Source organism: Rhinoderma darwinii, chromosome 9 (assembly GCF_050947455.1).
Source record: "Rhinoderma darwinii isolate aRhiDar2 chromosome 9, aRhiDar2.hap1, whole genome shotgun sequence".
NCBI lineage: Eukaryota > Metazoa > Chordata > Amphibia > Anura > Rhinodermatidae > Rhinoderma > Rhinoderma darwinii.
The window spans coordinates 33,223,447-33,245,414 of NC_134695.1; the positions used below are offsets into that span (position 1 = coordinate 33,223,447).

General features: G+C 42.9%; 2 protein-coding genes across 4 annotated transcripts in view; one reads left to right on the forward strand and one right to left on the reverse strand.

Moving 5' to 3' along the window:
- NRN1L (neuritin 1 like) overlaps positions 1–17,759 on the reverse strand; it is an 88,351-nt gene extending 70,592 nt beyond the window's left edge. Inside the window, exons 1-2 of one of the 3 annotated variants that reach the window (XM_075836911.1) lie at positions 17,656–17,759; positions 294–389 (exon numbers count right to left, since the gene is read on the reverse strand). The gene's annotated coding sequence lies outside the window, so the exon portion shown is untranslated. Of the gene's footprint in view, positions 1–293; positions 390–17,403 lie in introns of all 3 variants that reach the window. The other 2 variants (XM_075836909.1, XM_075836910.1) reach the window with 2 other exon arrangements.
- Positions 17,611–21,968, forward strand: part of TSNAXIP1 (translin associated factor X interacting protein 1) — an 85,809-nt gene continuing 81,451 nt past the window's right edge. The window contains exon 1 of the mRNA XM_075836913.1: positions 17,611–17,713. Coding sequence (XP_075693028.1) covers positions 17,664–17,713 — 50 coding nt within the window. The 5' untranslated portion in view covers positions 17,611–17,663. The remainder of the gene's footprint in view (positions 17,714–21,968) is intronic.

Genomic DNA, 21,968 nt, shown 5'->3' on the forward strand with positions numbered 1-21,968 from the left:
TACTTTAATATATGTATCCTCTCACGGTTGTTTTGTCCACTTATTAGTTCACCAACATTTTTTCACATTTTTTTGCATAAAATACATATATATTGTTTCACTTGTTTTGCATTTATTCTTGTCCCCTTTTATTTCACTTAAAATATATATTTGGTCACATTATCCCATATATGTCCACAATTGCAAACTGTGTTATGGTGTTCCTTGCAAAATATATATGTACGGAAAAGTCTATCTTCTCAGTATTTCTCTTCACCAACCAGTCAATCGGACATATCTTTATCTACATTTACCTTATATTCAGGCATGGTGGCTGTGCGCTCACACCGGGGGGGAGTGGCTGGATTGTGTTGCGGTCCGGGCGTCTGTTGATTAACTTATTGATTAACCTATTTTATTTTTTTGGGGGATATAAAAATAAAAATTATTTTGCCGTTGTTTTTTGCGGGTTTGTTTTGTACAGCTTTCTCCCGAATGTTTAAAGTGTTAACTTTACTGTACAGTTCATTACAATTGCGGCAATACCATATATGTGTATTTTTTATTTTTTTACACTTTTACTAATAAATAAAACCAATTTTTATGAAAAAAAAGTTTTTTTTTATAAAATAAACTTTAACTATTTTGTATTCATTTTTTTAGTCCCATTAGGGGATTTTACAATGCGATCTTCCAATCACTGATTTAATTATTTGGTATACTTAGTATACCAAAGCATTATTGCCTTTCAGTGTAAAACTGACAAGCAATCTATTAGGCCATGCCTCTATTAGGCCACGATCAAGTGAACAAGCGCTCGTATGTACGTTCATTCCAGATTAAATACGGCAGTGATCAGCTGATGAAGGAGCAAACGCTCATTCATCGGATGATCATATATCTTATGCCGCCAGAAAAATGCTCGCTTCTTGGCAGAAATCTTCCTGTGTAGACAAAGGATGTGCTGCCGAAAAGATGAAAAATGTATGTGGATGAACGATTGTAGTAACGATCCTATGTCCTCATACTTGCGATCATTGCTCCATGTAAATCGAGCGCCGATTGACATGCTGTATTGTTGATCGGCACATCTTAGTCAAATACGTCACAGACACCAGTAGATTAAAACTTGGTCCCTTTTCTTTTGTGCTTAAAGAGGTTTTCCCACCACAACAACTTATCACCTATCCACAGGGCTGTACTCGGCTATCTCCGGCAGTCCCATAGGGAATGAATCAAGCGTCAGCGAGCATGCGTGACCTGCTGCTCTGTTCATACAGGGGTTTTAAACCCCCCTTCTCTTGATATGTGGGGGTCCCAGCGATCAAACACTTATCACATATCCTGTCTATAGGTGATTGGTTGTTGTGGTGGGATAACCCCTTTAATCCTGTGATCTCTAACATGAGAATCTAGTTTTTTGAAGCAGCTTCGGGCCATTCTTCTGTCCTATGATTTTGCATTGTTGCTGCCGACCTTAAAGGGAACCGGTCACCAGCATTTCACCTATTGAACTTTACTCATCCCTCACTGGCCGCTGCTATCAAAAGTTCATTACCGTTATCCCCTCTCCTAAACTCCTCCGACTGTAAATAACGGTCTGCAAACATTTCGCGCTTTGTATCGTAATAATCCGGTGTCCCGTTGTGCGCACACACCAGAAGAGGACATCAATGCTCAAGCTCAGGATTTTGTTTGCTGGGGAAGGCGAGGAGCTGTCAAGCAAAAGTAAGGAGGCGGTTGACAGGTTCCCTCTAAGGGTATGTGCACACACACTAATTACGTCCGTAATTTACGTACGTATTTCGGCCGCAAGTCCCGGACCGAACACAGTGCAGGGAGCCGGGCTCCTAGCATCATACTTATGTACGATGCTAGAAGTCCCTGCCTCGCTGCAGGACAACTGTCCCGTACTGTAAACATGATTACACTACGGGACAGTTGTCCTGCAGCGAGGCAGGGACTCCTAGCATCGTACATAAGTATGATGCTAGGAGCCCGGCTCCCTGCACTGTGTTCGGTCCGGGACTTGCGGCCGAAATACGTCCGTCAATTACGGACGTAATTAGTGTGTGTGCACATACCCTAAGTGATAACCGTCCTGCCTTCTGTTTTAAAACACCGTTATCTCTGTTATTGTAAGGGTATGTGCACACACAAAATAAAAAACGTCTGAAAATACGGAGCTGTTTTCAAGGGAAAACCGCTCCTGATTTTCAGACGTTTTTAAATCAAAGTCGCGTTTTTTGCAGCGTTTTTAACGGCCGTTTTTGGAGCTGTTTTTCTATAGTGGTTATGAAAAACGGCTCCAAAAACGGCTGAAGAACTGACATGCACTTATTTTTCGCGGCCGTTTTTTCACGCGGCCGTTTTAAAAAACGGCTGCATAAAAAACACCCCGTTGGAACAGAACGCAGTTTTTACCATTGAAATCAATGGGCAGATGTTTGGAGGCGTTCTACTTCCGATTTTTCAGCCGTTTTTCGGGACGTTTACGTTTCCTGAAGGAATTTTAAGGCACATTTTTCCACCTGCACAAAAACTCAGTGTGAACAGGGCCCCCTGCACACGAGGAAGGTTTTGTTGCAGAAATTTTGGCGACTAAAATGCAGTTCCATTCATCTGAATAAAACTTGCAGAAATCCATGTGCTTACCGCAGAAACAACCACATTCAGATGAATGGAACTGATTTTAGTTACATAAAATTTCTGCAACAGCATGTGCCGCATGTGACTGCACCTTAAGTTTTTGTTCACACAGTGCAGATTTGATGCAGAATTTGCTTGCATTTTTTAAGCCAACACTAGAACTTTATCCAGGAGAACAGACCTATAAGACCTTCCTTTATATATTTCTTCTGTTTAGGGTCCATTTACATGCAAAATCTGCAGCAAATATGCACTGTGTGAACATAGCCTAAAGGTATCTTCCCCTAGGCTGGATACGCTGCAGATTTTCCAAAACAAATTCATGTGCAGTGTACACAGTAAGGGAACATTCACACGTGGTGGAATTGCTGTTGAATTCCGCTGTGGACTCTCCGCAGTGGAATTCTGCAGCAGACGTTTTTTTCATTTCTTTCTATACATTTTTAGGAAAGTTAGTTCAGACGTTGCAGAAAACAACTGTGCGGAAATCAGGCTGCGGTGCAGAATTTTCCCTCCGCAGCATGCTCATTACATTGCGGAGAAGTGGAATTTCACTGCAGATTTCAGCCTTTGAATTGCAAAAACTGAAATCTGCGGCAAGTCCGCTGTGATATCTGCAACGTCTGAATTACCTGTCAAATGTGCAAATGTTGGTGCAGATTCATTGCGTAATTGCCCCAAATCTGCACCAACATTTGCAGCGGAAAAATTCTGCCACGTCTGAATGTGCCCTAACAGCAAAATGGAAGAGATTTTAACAAATCTCATCCCCACACTGTGACTAAGGCCTCATTTACACGAGCGTAATATACGCGTGTGCGACGGGCGTGCTTTTCACGCGTGTCGTACGCACCTATTTTACTCTATGGGGCAGTGCAGACAGTCCATGAGTTTTGCGCAGCGTGAGTGCGCTGCGTAAAACTCACGACATGTTCTATATTTCAGCGTTTTTCGCGCATCACGCACCCATTGAAGTCAATGGGTGTGTGAAAACCACGCAGGTCGCACGGAAGCACTTCCGTGCGAACTGTGTGATTCGCGCAACAGCTGTCAAACTCTGAATGTAAACAGAAAAGCACCACGTGCTTTTCTGTTTACAAACATCCAAACGGAGTGTCATAATGATGGCGGCTGCGAGAAAATCACGCAGCCGCGCATCATACACTGATGACACACGCAGCTGTTAAGTGCATTTTGCGCACGCAAAACACTGTGTTTTTTGCGTGCGCAAAACACACACGCTCGTGTAAATCAGGCCTAAAACCCGCACATAATTCATACACAAATTCAGCTGCGGTGCAACTTTACAGTCTGCAGCATGTCAATTCATGGTGCGGATTCTGAGTGGGGATACTGTGTTTTTGCCCCTTAGGCCCCATGCACACAACCGTAAAATCGCCCGTAATTACAGGCCGTAATTACGGTCCATAATTACGGGCCCATTCATTTCTATGGCCGACGGACACCTTCCTGTATGTCCTATTTGTTTTATTTTACGGACCGTGCTTCTATACTTTACAATGGGATCAACATATGTCTCAACAGGAAAGTGGTTATCAGGGTTAGACCACCAGCAAGTGCGGATTCAGGCCTCCCTACTGTGGGAATAGAGACTCCAAATTAACTATAGAAAACACTGAGAACAAAGGAGTCATAGACTATTAGGATAAATTTGCCAATGGCATAGAAAAATAAACTTTATTAGGACAGTACAGATTACATACAATTTAAAATTAGACTACAAAATCCAAGACCTGTACACCTCCCAAGTGGCAAAAACGAACATAGAGGAAATACCTCTTATAAATGCAGCTCCGGGAAGAAGGAGATCGTTAAATCAAAACAAGCAAGGGCTCAAACAAACATATTGTCAGTTCAATGTAATTGAATATCAAATAAAGGCAAGACGCCAGAATATGAAATATAAGTGAAATTGGGTCATATATTCATCCAGACTCATAGTAGCATTGTAGGTAAATAATTAAATGCTGGACTCAAAAAATGATGACAAATTGTTTACATAAGCCCACATCAAGCAAGATATGTCTTCCCAGCAAGTAAAGCCACAAGAGGAAAGGTAAGTAGAAAAGGTATCAGGTAAAAACCTATAGTGCTACTAACCCATATGGTTCCTGTGGTTCAGTGACTTCCCGAGTACGGAGGGACCCCGACGCGCGTTTCGCGTAGATGGCTTTTTCAGAGGGGTATACTATCTTCGATCAAGTCCTTCTACCTTAAATATATTGTTTAATCCAGTCAGCTGGTACGGGTTGGCCAATGAAAACAGATCAATGCGGCCGTGCTTGTCAGACCGAAACATCGCGAGACTCGCACACCTGCCAGCCGAGTCCCCACTACGCATGCGTGGCTCCGGAAACCGCGCACGCGCAGAGAGGCACAAACGGCAGACAGGGTCAGAGCCAGCGATGACGCGTATGACAGGCAGGGCCGGTATACAACATCATAGGATGAAATCAAAGTAAGTTTAAAAACCGAATTCTAATGCTACAAAGTTATATGCTGCAGTAAATAATTTAGTGCAGATATAAAAGCACATATCGATCCATGAAGGTTCTCACTAGAGATAGTCATAATAAGATCAGTGTGAAAGTCGATATAATAAGACGGGATCGCAAAAAATGTATAAGATGGCAAGTGAGCACCCAGAGTGCTGTGATGAGTTAATAAATACAGTAATGAAAAAGAAGAAAGTTCATCAGTAAAAACAAACCAGTAAGAGATGAAAATTATAAACATAAATGAGTTGAGTGCACAGAATACAATCCATGTTATAATAACATATTTATATTATATTATCAGCATACTGATGCTGAATTTAACCAATAGTGAGAAAACCCGAATTAAGAGAGTCCCACTCGTTAAAGCGGAACACATAATGTGTTTGTTCCACCCATATCCCAGGCTGTCAACAAAAAAACATAAAAGAATAACAGATATATAAATATTTACAGAGAATTATAAAATACAGTGAATTATCCCACGACGTGTAGAGATGATTTCAGGCAGATCCAAATAGTGAGAATCAACGTCTCACAAGCAGTAGAACAGATGTTTCAAAAATATATCGATCATGGATCGATGTAAGTATATACAGGTCAGAAAATGGCCAAAGTAGAAGACTAGAAGGAGAAAATATAAAAATTAATAGACATACAGTTTAAAAACACAAACAAATAAAAAATGGTAGAGGGATTACAAAAATGGCGCAAAACTAAGTGTCTCATTCAAACCAACAGGGGCCATAGTTCCAAGCGTAATAATCCACTTGCACTCCCTCTGAGCTAGCAATTTCTTGGCATCCCCACCTCTAATACCACATATCACCCTATCTATACCCCAAGCTTTGAAAGATCTTGGGTCACATGCATGGTGGATTTTAAAATGTCTGGGGATTGTTTTCAGCAAAGTAAGATCTTCAATTTCCCTAGCGGCGACTATGTCGCGCACATGTTCCCTAATTCGAATCCGTAGTTGTCTGGATGTCAGACCGATATATACCTTTGAACAGCCACATGTGGCATAGTATATAACGTTCGTCGTACTACAGGATATGTAGTATCGGATTTTAAACTCTCTGTTGTCAATCATAGAGGAAAAATTAGATGTGCGGACCATATTTGTGCATGCCACACAGTCGCCGCATGGGTAGCAGCCATGTCTGGGGTTTTTAGTTGCAAATAGGTTGCATTCTTTTGGCACATAGTGGCTTTTTACCAGCATGTCTTTCAAATTCATGCTCCTACGTGCTGTCATTAGTGGCTTTTTCGATAATTTATCAGCCAAGGTAGGTTCAGAGTGTAAGATTGGCCAATGTTTTTCCAAAGCAGATCTCATTGCCTGCCACTGATTGTTGTATGTGGCGATATATCGAATGCTAGTGTCATCACTTTTTTTAGTGGCGTTCAATTTTGGTGGATGTAAGATTGAATTACGATCCGTAACCTTTGCCCTTCTATATCCCTTCTTTATGCTTCTATGACTATATCCCCTATCTCGGAACCTCTCCTCCAGGTCTCTTGATTGCCTCTCAAAATTTCCATTTGATGAGCAAATACGCCTCATTCTTAGGAACTGACCAATAGGGACGGCCCCAATCGTGGACTGGCTGTGGGCAGATGTAGCATGTAGCAAGGAGTTAACGGATGTCTTTTTCCGAAATACATCGGTCTGAAGACATCCTATGCTGTCCACCTCAATGCTGATATCCAAAAACTCCACCTGATGCTTATCAAAAACATAGGTCAGTTTTATGTTCAAATCATTGGTGTTAAGACCCAGCATGAAGTGTGTGAGTTCAGTCTCCGTCCCCTGCCAAATAAACAGGACATCATCTATATATCGCATCCAGCACTGCACATGGTCGGCGGCGTGCGCGCCGTCACCAAGGAAAACCTGCCTCTCCCAGAGGCCGAGAAAAAGTCGTTGTTATCTCTTTGAAATTTGGAAGATTTGACTGAGAGGATTTCCTGCTCCCATTTCTTAAAGTCCCCATCCAGATCTATATTAAGTTTTTCCAATTCCAAGTTTGAGAGGTCTTTTTTCAAGGTAATTTTTAACTCCTCTATTTCCTTTTCCAAATCTATCAAGGTTGTTTGGTTTCCTTGTGATAATAATCCCATAAAACCCCTGGAACACTCAGAGGCTAGACCCTCCCATTTGGTCTTAAAGGTTTCATCCTCAATGGGGAAAGAGGGGAAGACCTGTACTCTCAGGCCTCTAGGTATTAATCCCTTAGATAAATGCTTTTCCAGGAACGCCCTGTTCCACCAGATTTTGGTTCTTTTTTTATGTAGCTCTTTGAACCTATTGATGCAATCCCTCATATTTCTACCATTAGTGTTTAAAATTGGATTTGCGTCTTCATTAAAAACCTCGTTTAATTGTGAAATCCAGGACTGATCTCGAGTCCTGAAGTCCATTTTAGGCCCGGAGCCAGCAGCTGTGAAAGATACACAGAAATACAATAATATCAACATATGTCTCAACAGGAAAGTGGTTATCAGGGTTAGACCACCAGCAAGTGCGGATTCAGGCCTCCCTACTGTGGGAATAGAGACTCCAAATTAACTATAGAAAACACTGAGAACAAAGGAGTCATAGACTATTAGGATAAATTTGCCAATGGCATAGAAAAATAAACTTTATTAGGACAGTACAGATTACATACAATTTAAAATTAGACTACAAAATCCAAGACCTGTACACCTCCCAAGTGGCAAAAACGAACATAGAGGAAATACCTCTTATAAATGCAGCTCCGGGAAGAAGGAGATCGTTAAATCAAAACAAGCAAGGGCTCAAACAAACATATTGTCAGTTCAATGTAATTGAATATCAAATAAAGGCAAGACGCCAGAATATGAAATATAAGTGAAATTGGGTCATATATTCATCCAGACTCATAGTAGCATTGTAGGTAAATAATTAAATGCTGGACTCAAAAAATGACGACAAATTGTTTACATAAGCCCACATCAAGCAAGATATGTCTTCCCAGCAAGTAAAGCCACAAGAGGAAAGGTAAGTAGAAAAGGTATCAGGTAAAAACCTATAGTGCTACTAACCCATATGGTTCCTGTGGTTCAGTGACTTCCCGAGTACGGAGGGACCCCGACGCGCGTTTCGCGTAGATGGCTTTTTCAGAGGGGTATACTATCTTCGATCAAGTCCTTCTACCTTAAATATATTGTTTAATCCAGTCAGCTGGTACGGGTTGGCCAATGAAAACAGATCAATGCGGCCGTGCTTGTCAGACCGAAACATCGCGAGACTCGCACACCTGCCAGCCGAGTCCCCACTACGCATGCGTGGCTCCGGAAACCGCGCACGCGCAGAGAGGCACAAACGGCAGACAGGGTCAGAGCCAGCGATGACGCGTATGACAGGCAGGGCCGGTATACAACATCATAGGATGAAGTCAAAGTAAGTTTAAAAACCGAATTCTAATGCTACAAAGTTATATGCTGCAGTAAATAATTTAGTGCAGATATAAAAGCACACCAGCATCCGACATGATGATGGGATCACCGCTGTACGCCTCTTCTTGGGGATGAGCAATTGGGACGGCCCTACCTGTGAACTGATTGTGGAACTATTAGAATATATTCTTACGCACAACTTCTTTGTTTTTAAGGACACCTTTTATTTACAGAAGCGGGGCACTGCCATGGGTGCGGCGTGTGCGCCGTCATATGCGAACCTGTTTCTCGGCCTCTGGGAGAGGCAGGTTTTCCTTGGTGACGGCGCGCACGCCGCCGACCATGTGCAGTGCTGGATGCGATATATAGATGATGTCCTGTTTATTTGGCAGGGGACGGAGACTGAACTCACACACTTCATGCTGGGTCTTAACACCAATGATTTGAACATAAAACTGACCTATGTTTTTGATAAGCATCAGGTGGAGTTTTTGGATATCAGCATTGAGGTGGACAGCATAGGATGTCTTCAGACCGATGTATTTCGGAAAAAGACATCCGTTAACTCCTTGCTACATGCTACATCTGCCCACAGCCAGTCCACGATTGGGGCCGTCCCTATTGGTCAGTTCCTAAGAATGAGGCGTATTTGCTCATCAAATGGAAATTTTGAGAGGCAATCAAGAGACCTGGAGGAGAGGTTCCGAGATAGGGGATATAGTCATAGAAGCATAAAGAAGGGATATAGAAGGGCAAAGGTTACGGATCGTAATTCAATCTTACATCCACCAAAATTGAACGCCACTAAAAAAAGTGATGACACTAGCATTCGATATATCGCCACATACAACAATCAGTGGCAGGCAATGAGATCTGCTTTGGAAAAACATTGGCCAATCTTACACTCTGAACCTACCTTGGCTGATAAATTATCGAAAAAGCCACTAATGACAGCACGTAGGAGCATGAATTTGAAAGACATGCTGGTAAAAAGCCACTATGTGCCAAAAGAATGCAACCTATTTGCAACTAAAAACCCCAGACATGGCTGCTACCCATGCGGCGACTGTGTGGCATGCACAAATATGGTCCGCACATCTAATTTTTCCTCTATGATTGACAACAGAGAGTTTAAAATCCGATACTACATATCCTGTAGTACGACGAACGTTATATACTATGCCACATGTGGCTGTTCAAAGGTATATATCGGTCTGACATCCAGACAACTACGGATTCGAATTAGGGAACATGTGCGCGACATAGTCGCCGCTAGGGAAATTGAAGATCTTACTTTGCTGAAAACAATCCCCAGACATTTTAAAATCCACCATGCATGTGACCCAAGATCTTTCAAAGCTTGGGGTATAGATAGGGTGATATGTGGTATTAGAGGTGGGGATGCCAAGAAATTGCTAGCTCAGAGGGAGTGCAAGTGGATTATTACGCTTGGAACTATGGCCCCTGTTGGTTTGAATGAGACACTTAGTTTTGCGCCATTTTTGTAATCCCTCTACCATTTTTTATTTGTTTGTGTTTTTAAACTGTATGTCTATTAATTTTTATATTTTCTCCTTCTAGTCTTCTACTTTGGCCATTTTCTGACCTGTATATACTTACATCGATCCATGATCGATATATTTTTGAAACATCTGTTCTACTGCTTGTGAGACGTTGATTCTCACTATTTGGATCTGCCTGAAATCATCTCTACACGTCGTGGGATAATTCACTGTATTTTATAATTCTCTGTAAATATTTATATATCTGTTATTCTTTTATGTTTTTTTGTTGACAGCCTGGGATATGGGTGGAACAAACACATTATGTGTTCCGCTTTAACGAGTGGGACTCTCTTAATTCGGGTTTTCTCACTATTGGTTAAATTCAGCATCAGTATGCTGATAATATAATATAAATATGTTATTATAACATGGATTGTATTCTGTGCACTCAACTCATTTATGTTTATAATTTTCATCTCTTACTGGTTTGTTTTTACTGATGAACTTTCTTCTTTTTCATTACTGTATTTATTAACTCATCACAGCACTCTGGGTGCTCACTTGCCATCTTATACATTTTTTGCGATCCCGTCTTATTATATCGACTTTCACACTGATCTTATTATGACTATCTCTAGTGAGAACCTTCATGGATCGATATGTGCTTTTATATCTGCACTAAATTATTTACTGCAGCATATAACTTTGTAGCATTAGAATTCGGTTTTTAAACTTACTTTGACTTCATCCTATGATGTTGTATACCGGCCCTGCCTGTCATACGCGTCATCGCTGGCTCTGACCCTGTCTGCCGTTTGTGCCTCTCTGCGCGTGCGCGGTTTCCGGAGCCACGCATGCGTAGTGGGGACTCGGCTGGCAGGTGTGCGAGTCTCGCGATGTTTCGGTCTGACAAGCACGGCCGCATTGATCTGTTTTCATTGGCCAACCCGTACCAGCTGACTGGATTAAACAATATATTTAAGGTAGAAGGACTTGATCGAAGATAGTATACCCCTCTGAAAAAGCCATCTACGCGAAACGCGCGTCGGGGTCCCTCCGTACTCGGGAAGTCACTGAACCACAGGAACCATATGGGTTAGTAGCACTATAGGTTTTTACCTGATACCTTTTCTACTTACCTTTCCTCTTGTGGCTTTACTTGCTGGGAAGACATATCTTGCTTGATGTGGGCTTATGTAAACAATTTGTCGTCATTTTTTGAGTCCAGCATTTAATTATTTACCTACAATGCTACTATGAGTCTGGATGAATATATGACCCAATTTCACTTATATTTCATATTCTGGAGTCTTGCCTTTATTTGATATTCAATTACATTGAACTGACAATATGTTTGTTTGAGCCCTTGCTTGTTTTGATTTAACGATCTCCTTCTTCCCGGAGCTGCATTTATAAGAGGTATTTCCTCTATGTTCGTTTTTGCCACTTGGGAGGTGTACAGGTCTTGGATTTTGTAGTCTAATTTTAAATTGTATGTAATCTGTACTGTCCTAATAAAGTTTATTTTTCTATGCCATTGGCAAATTTATCCTAATAGTCTATGACTCCTTTGTTCTCAGTGTTTTCTATACTTTACAATGGGAGCACGTCCCGTAAAAATGGCCGGCTGTCCGTGCACGTAATTAAAACCTATGGTTTCCGTTTGTTTCAGTTTAGATTCTGTTCATGGGTTCCCCTGACGGAAAGTTACGACGGAACCCATGAACGGAGCCCCGACGCAGATGTGAATGAAGCCTGAATCGCCATTGATTCAGGCAGCTACATTGCATTTCCGCAATATGTGCAGGAAAAATGACCTATTTGATGCCGATTTATGTCACTTATTTACCTGCAGATTTATGAAATTACGCTCTGATTTTCCATCGCAGAAAATCTGCACCGCATCAGGCCTGTGGGAACATATCAAACAGTGGCATAACTACCGCTGTAGCAGCCGTAGCGGCTGCTGCGGGGCCCGCGTCGCCCGCCGGCACGGGCCCCCACCATGGCCGGAGGCTCCGCTAGCTGCCACTATGGCTACTACAGTGCGACGCCACTAAACACTACGGCAGAGCAGGGAGGTTGTTTCTACAAAAGACATGTATCCCCTATCCACAGGATAGGGGATACATGTGTGATCACTGGCAGCGATAGGGAGAACGTGGGACCGAAAGTCCCCTGAAGTTCTCCATTACAAACCTCGGACTTCCGAGCGCCGGTCGCGCTTGTGCGCATGCGTGACCAGCGCTCCTTTCATTTCTATTGAACTGCGCAGACTCCGGAAGTCAGAGGTTAGTCATGGAGAACTTCAGGGGACTTTCGGTCCCCCGTCCTCCCTAACGCTGCCAGCGATCATACATGTATCCCCTATCCTGTGGATAGGGGATACATGTCTTTTGTAGGACACACTATAGGTCAGATTTTTTTGTGGGGTTGGGGCTGTATGGCGTTACCTACAGGGGGGGCTGTATGGCGTTACCTACAGGGGGGGCTGTATGGCGTTACCTACAGGGGGGGCTGTATGGCGTCACCTACAGGGGGGGCTGTATGGCGTCACCTACAGGGGGGGCTGTATGGCGTTACCTACAGGGGGGCTGTATGGCGTTACCTACAGGGGGGCTGTATGGCGTTACCTACAGGGGGGGCTGTATTGCGTGATCTACAGGGGGGCTGTAAAAAAGGCACTATCTACAAGGGGGGGGGGTTGTGTGACACCCAGGGGAGGGGGGGCCCAGTCAAAAGTTTGCTATGGGGCCCAATCATTCCTAGTTACGCCCCCGATATGAAATGTTCACATGGGTCGGATTTGCTATGGGAAGCTGCAACAAATCCGACCCAGACACCGCAGGGAATTTTGATGGAAAGTCTGAACCAAATCGTGTTTGATTTGGTGCAGACTTTCATCCGGATTTGCCGCTGTAGACACCAGATGAGGGGATAAAGAAAAAAAGTCCATACTCACCTCCCTGTGGTCTCCTTTAGCCATACCCCCCCCCCCTTGTAGATAGTGCCTTTTTTACAGCCCCCCCTGTAGATATCTTCTACAGAGGGGGCTGTATGGCGTTACCTACAGGGGGGGGCTGTATAGCGTTATCTACAGGGGGTCTGTATGGCGTTATCTACAGGGGGCTGCATGGCGTTATCTACAGGGGGGCTGTATGGCGTTATCTACAGGGGGGCTGTATGGCGTTATCTACAGGGGGGCTGTATGGCGTTATCTACAGGGGGGCTGTAAAAAAGGCACTATCTACAAGGGGGGGGCTGTGTGACACCCAGGGGAGGGGGGGCCCCAGTCAAAAGTTTGCTATAGGGCCCAATCTTTCCTAGTTACGCCCCCGATATCAAATGTTCACATGGGTCGGATTTGCTATGGGAAACTGCAACAAATCCGACCCAGACACCGCAGGGAATTTTGATGGAAAGTCCGTACCAAATCGTGTTTGATTTGGTGCAGACTTTCATCCGGATTTGCCGCTGTGGACACCAGATGAGGGGATAAAGAAAAAAGGTCCATACTCACCTCCCTGTGGTCTCCTTTAGCCACGCGTCACTCCTCCCAGGGCTGGTACCGGTGCTGCCCGCCTTCTTGGATGACATATTCTTCTATGTGACCGTTGCAGCCATCACATGGCAGGCAACGTCATCCCAGAAGGCCGGCAGCACTAAGACCGGACAGGGGAGGAGTGACGTGTCGCTTATAGAAACGCAAGGCAGATGAGAATGGGCCGTCTTCTTTTTTGCTATTTTTTTCTGCAATTACAGGAACATTTGCTATTTGTTGTGGAATTTCACTCTCCCATTGAACTCAATGGGGAAAGTCCGCAACAAATACGCAACCATTTCGCTGCATAAAATAACATGCTGCGAAGTAAATCAATAAATCCACGACACAAGGTCATTAAAACACGGAAATCTAGGGTGGTGTGTGGATGAGATTTTTCAAATCTCATCCACTTTGCTGCTACTGTAATACACTACGTATATTTCCGATCCAAAAAAGCAACATGAATCTACATACCCCAATAAAGAGCATACCACAAATGAAGTATATGTGTAGCTCTACGGGTTGATTCCAGGGTGTTACACCCAAACAGCATCACAGTTAAATATAAGACCAAAAGAGAAAATAAATGCTGAGAGACAAAGAAGTAATGAAAATACAAAAATACTTTATTAACATATAATAAGACATATAAAAAGAATCCATAAACCAGCAGTAAAAACACGGATCCTTGACTGGAAAATTACCCCCAAAAAATATGTATATATGGGCGGTAAATGAGACACATGTGGATCCCCTAGTTGAAAGTGGTATGACAAATGTGTGTGGAAGTTTTCTAAGTATAGCCTGTTTAAATAGATAAGTCAACTATATGCGCATGCAAAATAGTACAGACTAAGTAAACTCACACACAAGGGTCAACGCCCAAAAACGATTGACAATACTAAAGTTATAGTCCTGATACAATGACCTTAGCCAGACATATATCGTTATACATGCAGTGGGATCGAACATGCAAAAGCACAGAAATGAAGAAAGTAAGTTTACACAATAAAGATGAGATCTCACATACCCATAATGAACAGACAGGATAAGTGCAGCCAAGATCCACCCCAACGCGCGTTTCGGCGCTAATGCCTTCGTCTGGGGGTGGTGTAGGGTTGAGGTCAGAGGTTCTTTATGTGGAGAGCAGCCAATAAGCTACATTTAATGTAGCTGTTACGTATGTCGGACAATTGGATTGTTCTTCCTGTGTAATTACTGGTCGCTGTCTCCCTGTGGTCGAGAAGGCCCAACGTCAGTGTCAGCAGCGGCGAGCCCGAGCCGGAAACACAGGACCGAGTCAGAGTGACTCGGTCACGTGGATCAAGCAGCAGGCCCGCCGCGGACGACAGAGACGGGGGCCGGACACCAACCGCCAATGAGAGAGCGACACAGGGAGATCGAGGCCGTAGGTAAGGTAAACAGAGCATCGATGGATTAAAGCTATATAAAACTTAGTATAGATTCAGTGAACACATCGGCAACATTGGAACCGCATCGTACACCCCATATATCAGTTGTAAAGAGAAATATATGTATATAGTATGAGTCAATTTTGCTGTATTAATTTATACAGTGTGGACAAAATACAGGTATACAGAAAATGCCAAGATTTGATAATGGATAACAATAATAACATAATTAAAAATATAATGCAAAGATGAAAAGCGGTATGTGTGTGTGGTGATCAAGAAATATGCAAGTTTAAACATACCGGGCCAAGCCAGATATGAGAAAAAATATAAAAGTGAAATAAAAAATAAAGAATGAGTAACAATACAGTGAAGTGCACTGTATGACATATGAACTGGACTGTGTTAGTGCTGAAAGAATAGGGTGTATAAGTATAATAGTGTCAAAGTGATGATATATAAATGAGTGTAAATGTGAATATCAATACTATATAGATGAATATTACAAATGTGCTTATCAAATTGATATGTAAAATCAAACATCGACCTCAAAGGTAAAAAAAAAATTTGAGACAGTAGTACTAAGGTACAGGATAAAAAAAATACAGAAATCATTTAATATATGTGAATGAAAATGTATATATATGATAAATAGGGAGTGATGTGAGTAAGTAACTGGGTAAGTGATACGGGTGTATACATATGAACAATAAAGATTCAAAAACCACAGTATGATGTGTTATATTTTTTGTAAAGGTAACATATATTAGTATATATGACAGCATGCTTACAAAATATGAATATGGCGTCAGTATTAAATAAAGAAATGGACTTATCGCAAACCGATATAGACTAATATATATAGACAATTGCTGCACATATATATATGTGAATATAAGAAAATTAATAGAATGTCAGTATTGTATAACGGAATATGTGCCGCATCCGCATATCAATATATACAAAGTTAAAGAGACTCTGTCACCACATTATAAGTGCCCTGTCTCCTACATAAGGAGATGGGCGCTATAATGTCGGTGACAGTAATGCTTTTTATTTAAAAAAACGATCTTTTTTCACAACGTTAGGAGCGATTTTGGTTTATGCTAATGAGCTTTCTTAATGCCCAAGTGGGCGTACTTTTACTTTCGACCAAGTGGGCGTTGTACAGAGGAGTGCATGACGCTGACCAATCGGCATCATGCACTCCTCTCCATTCATTTACACTGCACTAGCGATATAGTTATATCACTATGTGCAGCCTCATACACAAGCCCTAACATTACTACAGTGTCCTGATAATGAATACACATGAAATCCAGCCTGGACGTCATGTGTACGCAGAATCCTGACACTTCTGAATCTTTTTTGTGAGATTCCGGCAAGTGAAACCAAATCTCGCGAGATCACGGAGCTAAACGAGATTTGGTTTCACTTGCCGGAATCTCACAAAAAAAGATTCAGAAGTGTCAGGATTCTGAGTACACATGACGTCCAGGCTGGATGGTCATGTGTATTCATTATCAGGACACTAGTAATGTTAGGGCTTGTGTATGAGGCTGCACATAGCGATATATCTATATCGCTAGTGCAGTGTAAATGAATGGCGAGGAGTGCATGATGCCGATTGGTCAGCGTCATGCACTCCTCTGTACAACGCCCACTTGGTCGAAAGTAAAAGTACGCCCACTTGGGCATTAAAGCTCATTAGCATAAACCAAAATCGCTCCTAACGTTGTGAAAAAATATCGTTTTTTTAAATAAAAAGCATTACTGTCACCTACATTACAGCGCCGATCTCCTTATATAGGAGACAGGGCACTTATAATGTGGTGACAGAGTCTCTTTAAATAACAAAAAAGTGATAAATAATTGTGATGAGTGAAAAAAAGTAAAATAAACATTGCTGAAAAATAATAAATAAAAAGTAATAACTAACAATAACAGAAATAAATATAATATTATTGTTATTATGTAGTTTAGCTAAATCAGCTTAAATAAGCCGTCAAATGCCATAATGCAAATATAAGAAGAATGTATTTACATTGGCGCTAAAGAGACGACTGAAATCAATCGTCGCATGCATCAATGCAAAAATGAAGACAGATTTGAATCAATTGTCATCATTTCGCTGCATAAAATGACATGCTGCGAAGTAAATCAATAAATCCACGACACAAGGTCATTAAGGCACGGAAATCTAGGGTGGCGTGTGGATGAGATTTTTCAAATCTCATCCACTTTGCTGCTACTGTAATACACTACGGATATTCCGTCCACATATAGGGAAGGGAAATCCGCAGCAATTACGGAAAGTATAAACGTGACCTAAATTGGCAGTTGCGTTCCCAATTTCCTTATGTTACACTTCTTACCCTCCTCCTGTAATTTTTTGTGGGCACTGCAGACCCAGTATGTCAGTGCCAAGTTTACCTATGTGACTGAGCCAGCACGCCCTGGCAACATGTGGGCAATGAGCCTCCCCCATGGCACAGACATTCTCCTGACTTTACTGTGATCTTCATTGCTATCTGCGCTCCCAGGACCTCCCCCTCAGTCTGCAGCGCCGCCCACTTAGCGCGTCCTCGGTTGCCAGGGTAACACTGAGTAAACTTTCCCTACTGTACCCGGAGCCATGGAGCCTGACGAGCTGAATGTCCGGCCGCCAATACTTCCGCGCACCGGGTAACGTGCTGGCTTCATATGTGTGAACGGATATAGCAGATCAGTGAACCGGGTGGGGAATTGTGGCTGTGAGTAAAAGTACCGCCATTGAGGTGCGGAGTAGACGCGACGTGTGGACTGCGTCATAGGCTGGTCCTGAAATATTTGGCTTATGAGGACCTAATACTAGAATTACTTTATTTTCTTTGTAGTTATATACTCGCAACTCTACTGACTGATTCTACTGTGTGCATCAGGTGAAGTTTGTGTTTCCTTTATGTTTGTGTTTTTATTTGTTGGAATCGCCAGTATAGTTTATAATCTATGAGAACTAACTCCAATTTTCAGTGTGATTATTATGAATAGTACTATGCTTCGAAACCTCCTTTCCCAGCTGTCACCCAACTTTCCCAGATACCTGAGTGGTACATCTGCCTTGTTCAGACAGTGCATTTTTTTTTTAAGCCAAAGCTAGAATTGCATCAAGGAGAGGAGACAAGGGGTTTTATGGGCATGGGGTGTTTTTTCATACTGATGACTTATCCACAGGATAGGTCATCAGTATTTAAGTGGTGGGGGTCGAACACTCGGACCCTGCACTGATCAGCTGCCTCCGGCCACCGTAAGTTATGCAGTGGTCGGTGCCGGAGGCAGAAGGGTCCGTACACTGCAACACGGCCGCTATACAGTGGTCAGAGCCTTCTGCTTCCGGCCCTGACCACTGCATAACATCCGGTGCTCGGAAGCAGCCGGAACAGCTGATCGGTGCAGGGTCCATGTGTCGGACCCCCACCGATCATATACTGATGACCTATCCTGTGGGAGCTGTAATGGCAGGCCACATTGGTTGCTAATCACCGTTAACATGTAATTAAAGGAAATCTATAAGCAGTTTTGAGGCCTCGCTGACAGCGCTATATAGGGGAGGGGTCGGGCATTATAATAACAATACCTGTCTCGATCATGCAAGTTGCATGATCCAGGCATCAATATATAATTCCCCTGGCACCGCAGCTGCAACTGCCTGCGGCGCCTGGGGAATCGAACGTTGATTTTCCGATTTCACTTGAATAGGATCGGAACTGCAATAGGCACAGCTGCTATGAATGTGTGCGGCGTGTGCCTGCTACGCTATGAAGAGGCCGCAGTGTTTTCCTCGCCACAGCTCATTTGGTCAGCAAATCGTCAGAGGTGCCATGAGTCGGACCCCCACCGATATGATATTGATGACCAATCTTAAGGATAGGCTATCAATATGAGGGTATGTTCACACGTACCAAAAGAAGTGGCTGAAAATTACGGAGCTGCTTCCAAAAGGAAAACCGCCTCTGATTTCAAGTAGCTTTAGGGTTTGTTCACACAGATTTCTGGCGCTGTTTTTGACACGGAAACAGCGCCGGAAACCACTCCGCAAAATGGCCGAAAACGCCTCCCATTGATTTCAATGGGAGACAGAGGCGTTTTTTCCCCGCGAGCGGAAAAATACGCACGCGGGATAAAGAAGCGTCATTACTTTTCTTCAGGGTGTTCCATCTCTGTCCTCCCATTGACATGAATGGGAGGCAGAGAAAGCGGTTTTGCAGCGTTTTTTGCCTGCGGCGCTCAATGAATGCGGCGAAAAACGCGGCACGTGTTCTGCCTGCAAAAAAAACTCAGTGTGAACAGGGCCTTACAGTATTTATGTTGGGAACATGTCAGTCTGCTGCATGTATTGGATTTGTTTCTATATCTAATCACTGTCCAGACCCTTTTTATTGGTTTTCACGATCGTCTATTCCTATAATTTATTATTTCCGTAGTTCTATATGAATTATATGCATAAATAGATGCATGAGGCCATTATCTTTATTACATCGCTCCATACACTCACACGTTTGTAATAATTAAATAGCAACTTGAAAACTAAGGGCATTTCATTAAAATAAACATTATTTTCAGTTTAACTAAAAATGTGTATTGCATTGGGAGTCCTTAAGCCTGACCTATTCTTTGTAGATATAATCTTGAATAATCCGTCAGTGACCTACAATCCATCTGTCAGTAGAAAGGAGACATGGGGGGAAAAGACAGATTTCTACTGTACATTTCAACTTCCCGGTTTATATAAAGATAAAAAAAGAAATGACCAATAAGTGTGAGTTCTAGCCAAGGGAAATGGACGAACTGAATGAACGTCAAACTAGTGATAATAGATTTCATAACACACATCTAAGTATCACTTCTACGTGACGATTTATACATCGCAATATTCTAGACATGAAGCAGATACAGATTTAGCTACTATTCACACGACAGGGTCCAAGTGTCGGCCAATAAAAATGGACGTTTTGGACCGTTTTTCCCGGCCATTTTGCATCCGTTTTGTATCCGTTCCGGGTCATGTTGCCGTTTTTAACGACCGATTTTGACCCGTTTTGCATCCGTTTTTTTTCCCTTTCCATTTTAAAATCGGATGAATTTCATTTGTACATTTTTTGCCACACATTTCCCTCTGTATATAATGCCACACACTGTCCTCTGTAGATAATGCCACACACTGCCCTCTGTAGATACTGCCACAGCCCCCTGTAGGTAGTGCCACTCAGCCCCCTGTAGGTAATGCCACACAGCCCCCTGTAATGCCACACAGCCCCCTGTAGGTAATGCCACACAGCCCCCTGTAGGTAGTGCCACACAGCCCCCTGTAGGGAGTGCCACACAGCCCCCTGTAGGTAGTGCCACACAGCCCCCCGTAGGTAATGCCACACAACCCTCTGTATGTAGTTCTACACAGCACCCCCCCCATAGATGTCTGTAGATAGTGCCACCGTTCCAGGAGAAGTCCCTAACTTCAATGTCCATATACGGAAACAGTGAAGTCATGGACTTCTCCTGGAGCGGAAACACTGGCCACAGGGTTGGGGATTCCGCTTCAGAAGTGCCTGTGTCACTGTGTCCATATATGGACACAGTGACGTCAGGCACTTCTGAAGCGTTGCCGATTGGGGATTCCGCTCCTATAGGGAGCAAAAAAATACCCTCCCCCTCCTCCTCCACACATGCACTTCGCACTGTGAGGAGGAGAAGGAGAGAGAGCGAGCGATGGAAGACACGGCCATCACTCGGGGAACATTCCAGTGATGGCCGTGTATTACGCGGCCCCATAGACTTCTATGGGAGCCGGGCGGCCGGGAGAACGGCCGAAAATAGGGCATGTCCCATTTTTTGACGGCCGGGTTTCCCGTGTCGTCAAAAAAATCGGTCGTGTGAATGACCCAATTTGGGGTCTATTGTTCCTACTGCGGCCATGTGACGGCCGTTTATTGGATGGCCGTCTCACACGGTCGGGAAACCCTGTCGTGTGAATAGGGCCTAAACTCTTTCATTTTTGGAATATTTTGGGCCTTGATTCTTATAGCAAAATTTCACCATTTGTCAGGAGTATAGCTAAAAGCTGATGGGTCCCAGTGCAAAAAGTTATTCTTGGGGCTCCCCCAACTTCTCTTCACGGCTGCGGCCCACAAGTAACTTTCAGCTGCATCGCTCGGTCTCTATAGTGACCCATCAATGCAGCACTAGCAGCCAGGGATGTTGCTAGGGTCTTAAAAGATCAAGGGCACAAGTCATATGTTTGCCCCCCCCAAAAAAAATATTCAAACAGATATCTATCTATCTATCTATCTATCTATCTATCTATCTATCTATCTATCTATCTATCTATCTATCTATCTATCTATCTATCTATCTATCCATCCATCCATCACAGTATATCTATAAGACTGCGACTCCTATAGCTACGCCACTGAATAGGATTAGATTTCTCGTTGGATTGCAGACAGTATCACACATGATAGGCTTAGATATATCGGCTCAGCAGACAGTATCACACATGATAGGCTTAGATATATCGGCTCAGCAGACAGTATCACACATAATAGGCTTAGATACACAACTCAGCAGACTGTATCACACATGATAGGATTAGATAGACAGTATCACACAGTATCTAAGCCTAATAAGTGTGTGTTTTGGGGGACTGATCTGGGGTCTTTATTAGTTTTGGGGGTCTGTATTTAGGGAGTTTGGTTACTGTATCAGTTTAGGGGGTCTGGTCTACAATGCTGAATTTGGTTTCCTATTTATCAGTTTCTTATTCAATGGGAAAGTATTTTTATTTTTTACTGGTTCAGTATCTATGAAGAACTTATTTTATTGTTAAATTACAATGACCCGGATGCCCTGAGGAGAATAAAGTTCAAAGCAGACCGAAAACAGGAATAACTGGCACAAAAATGGG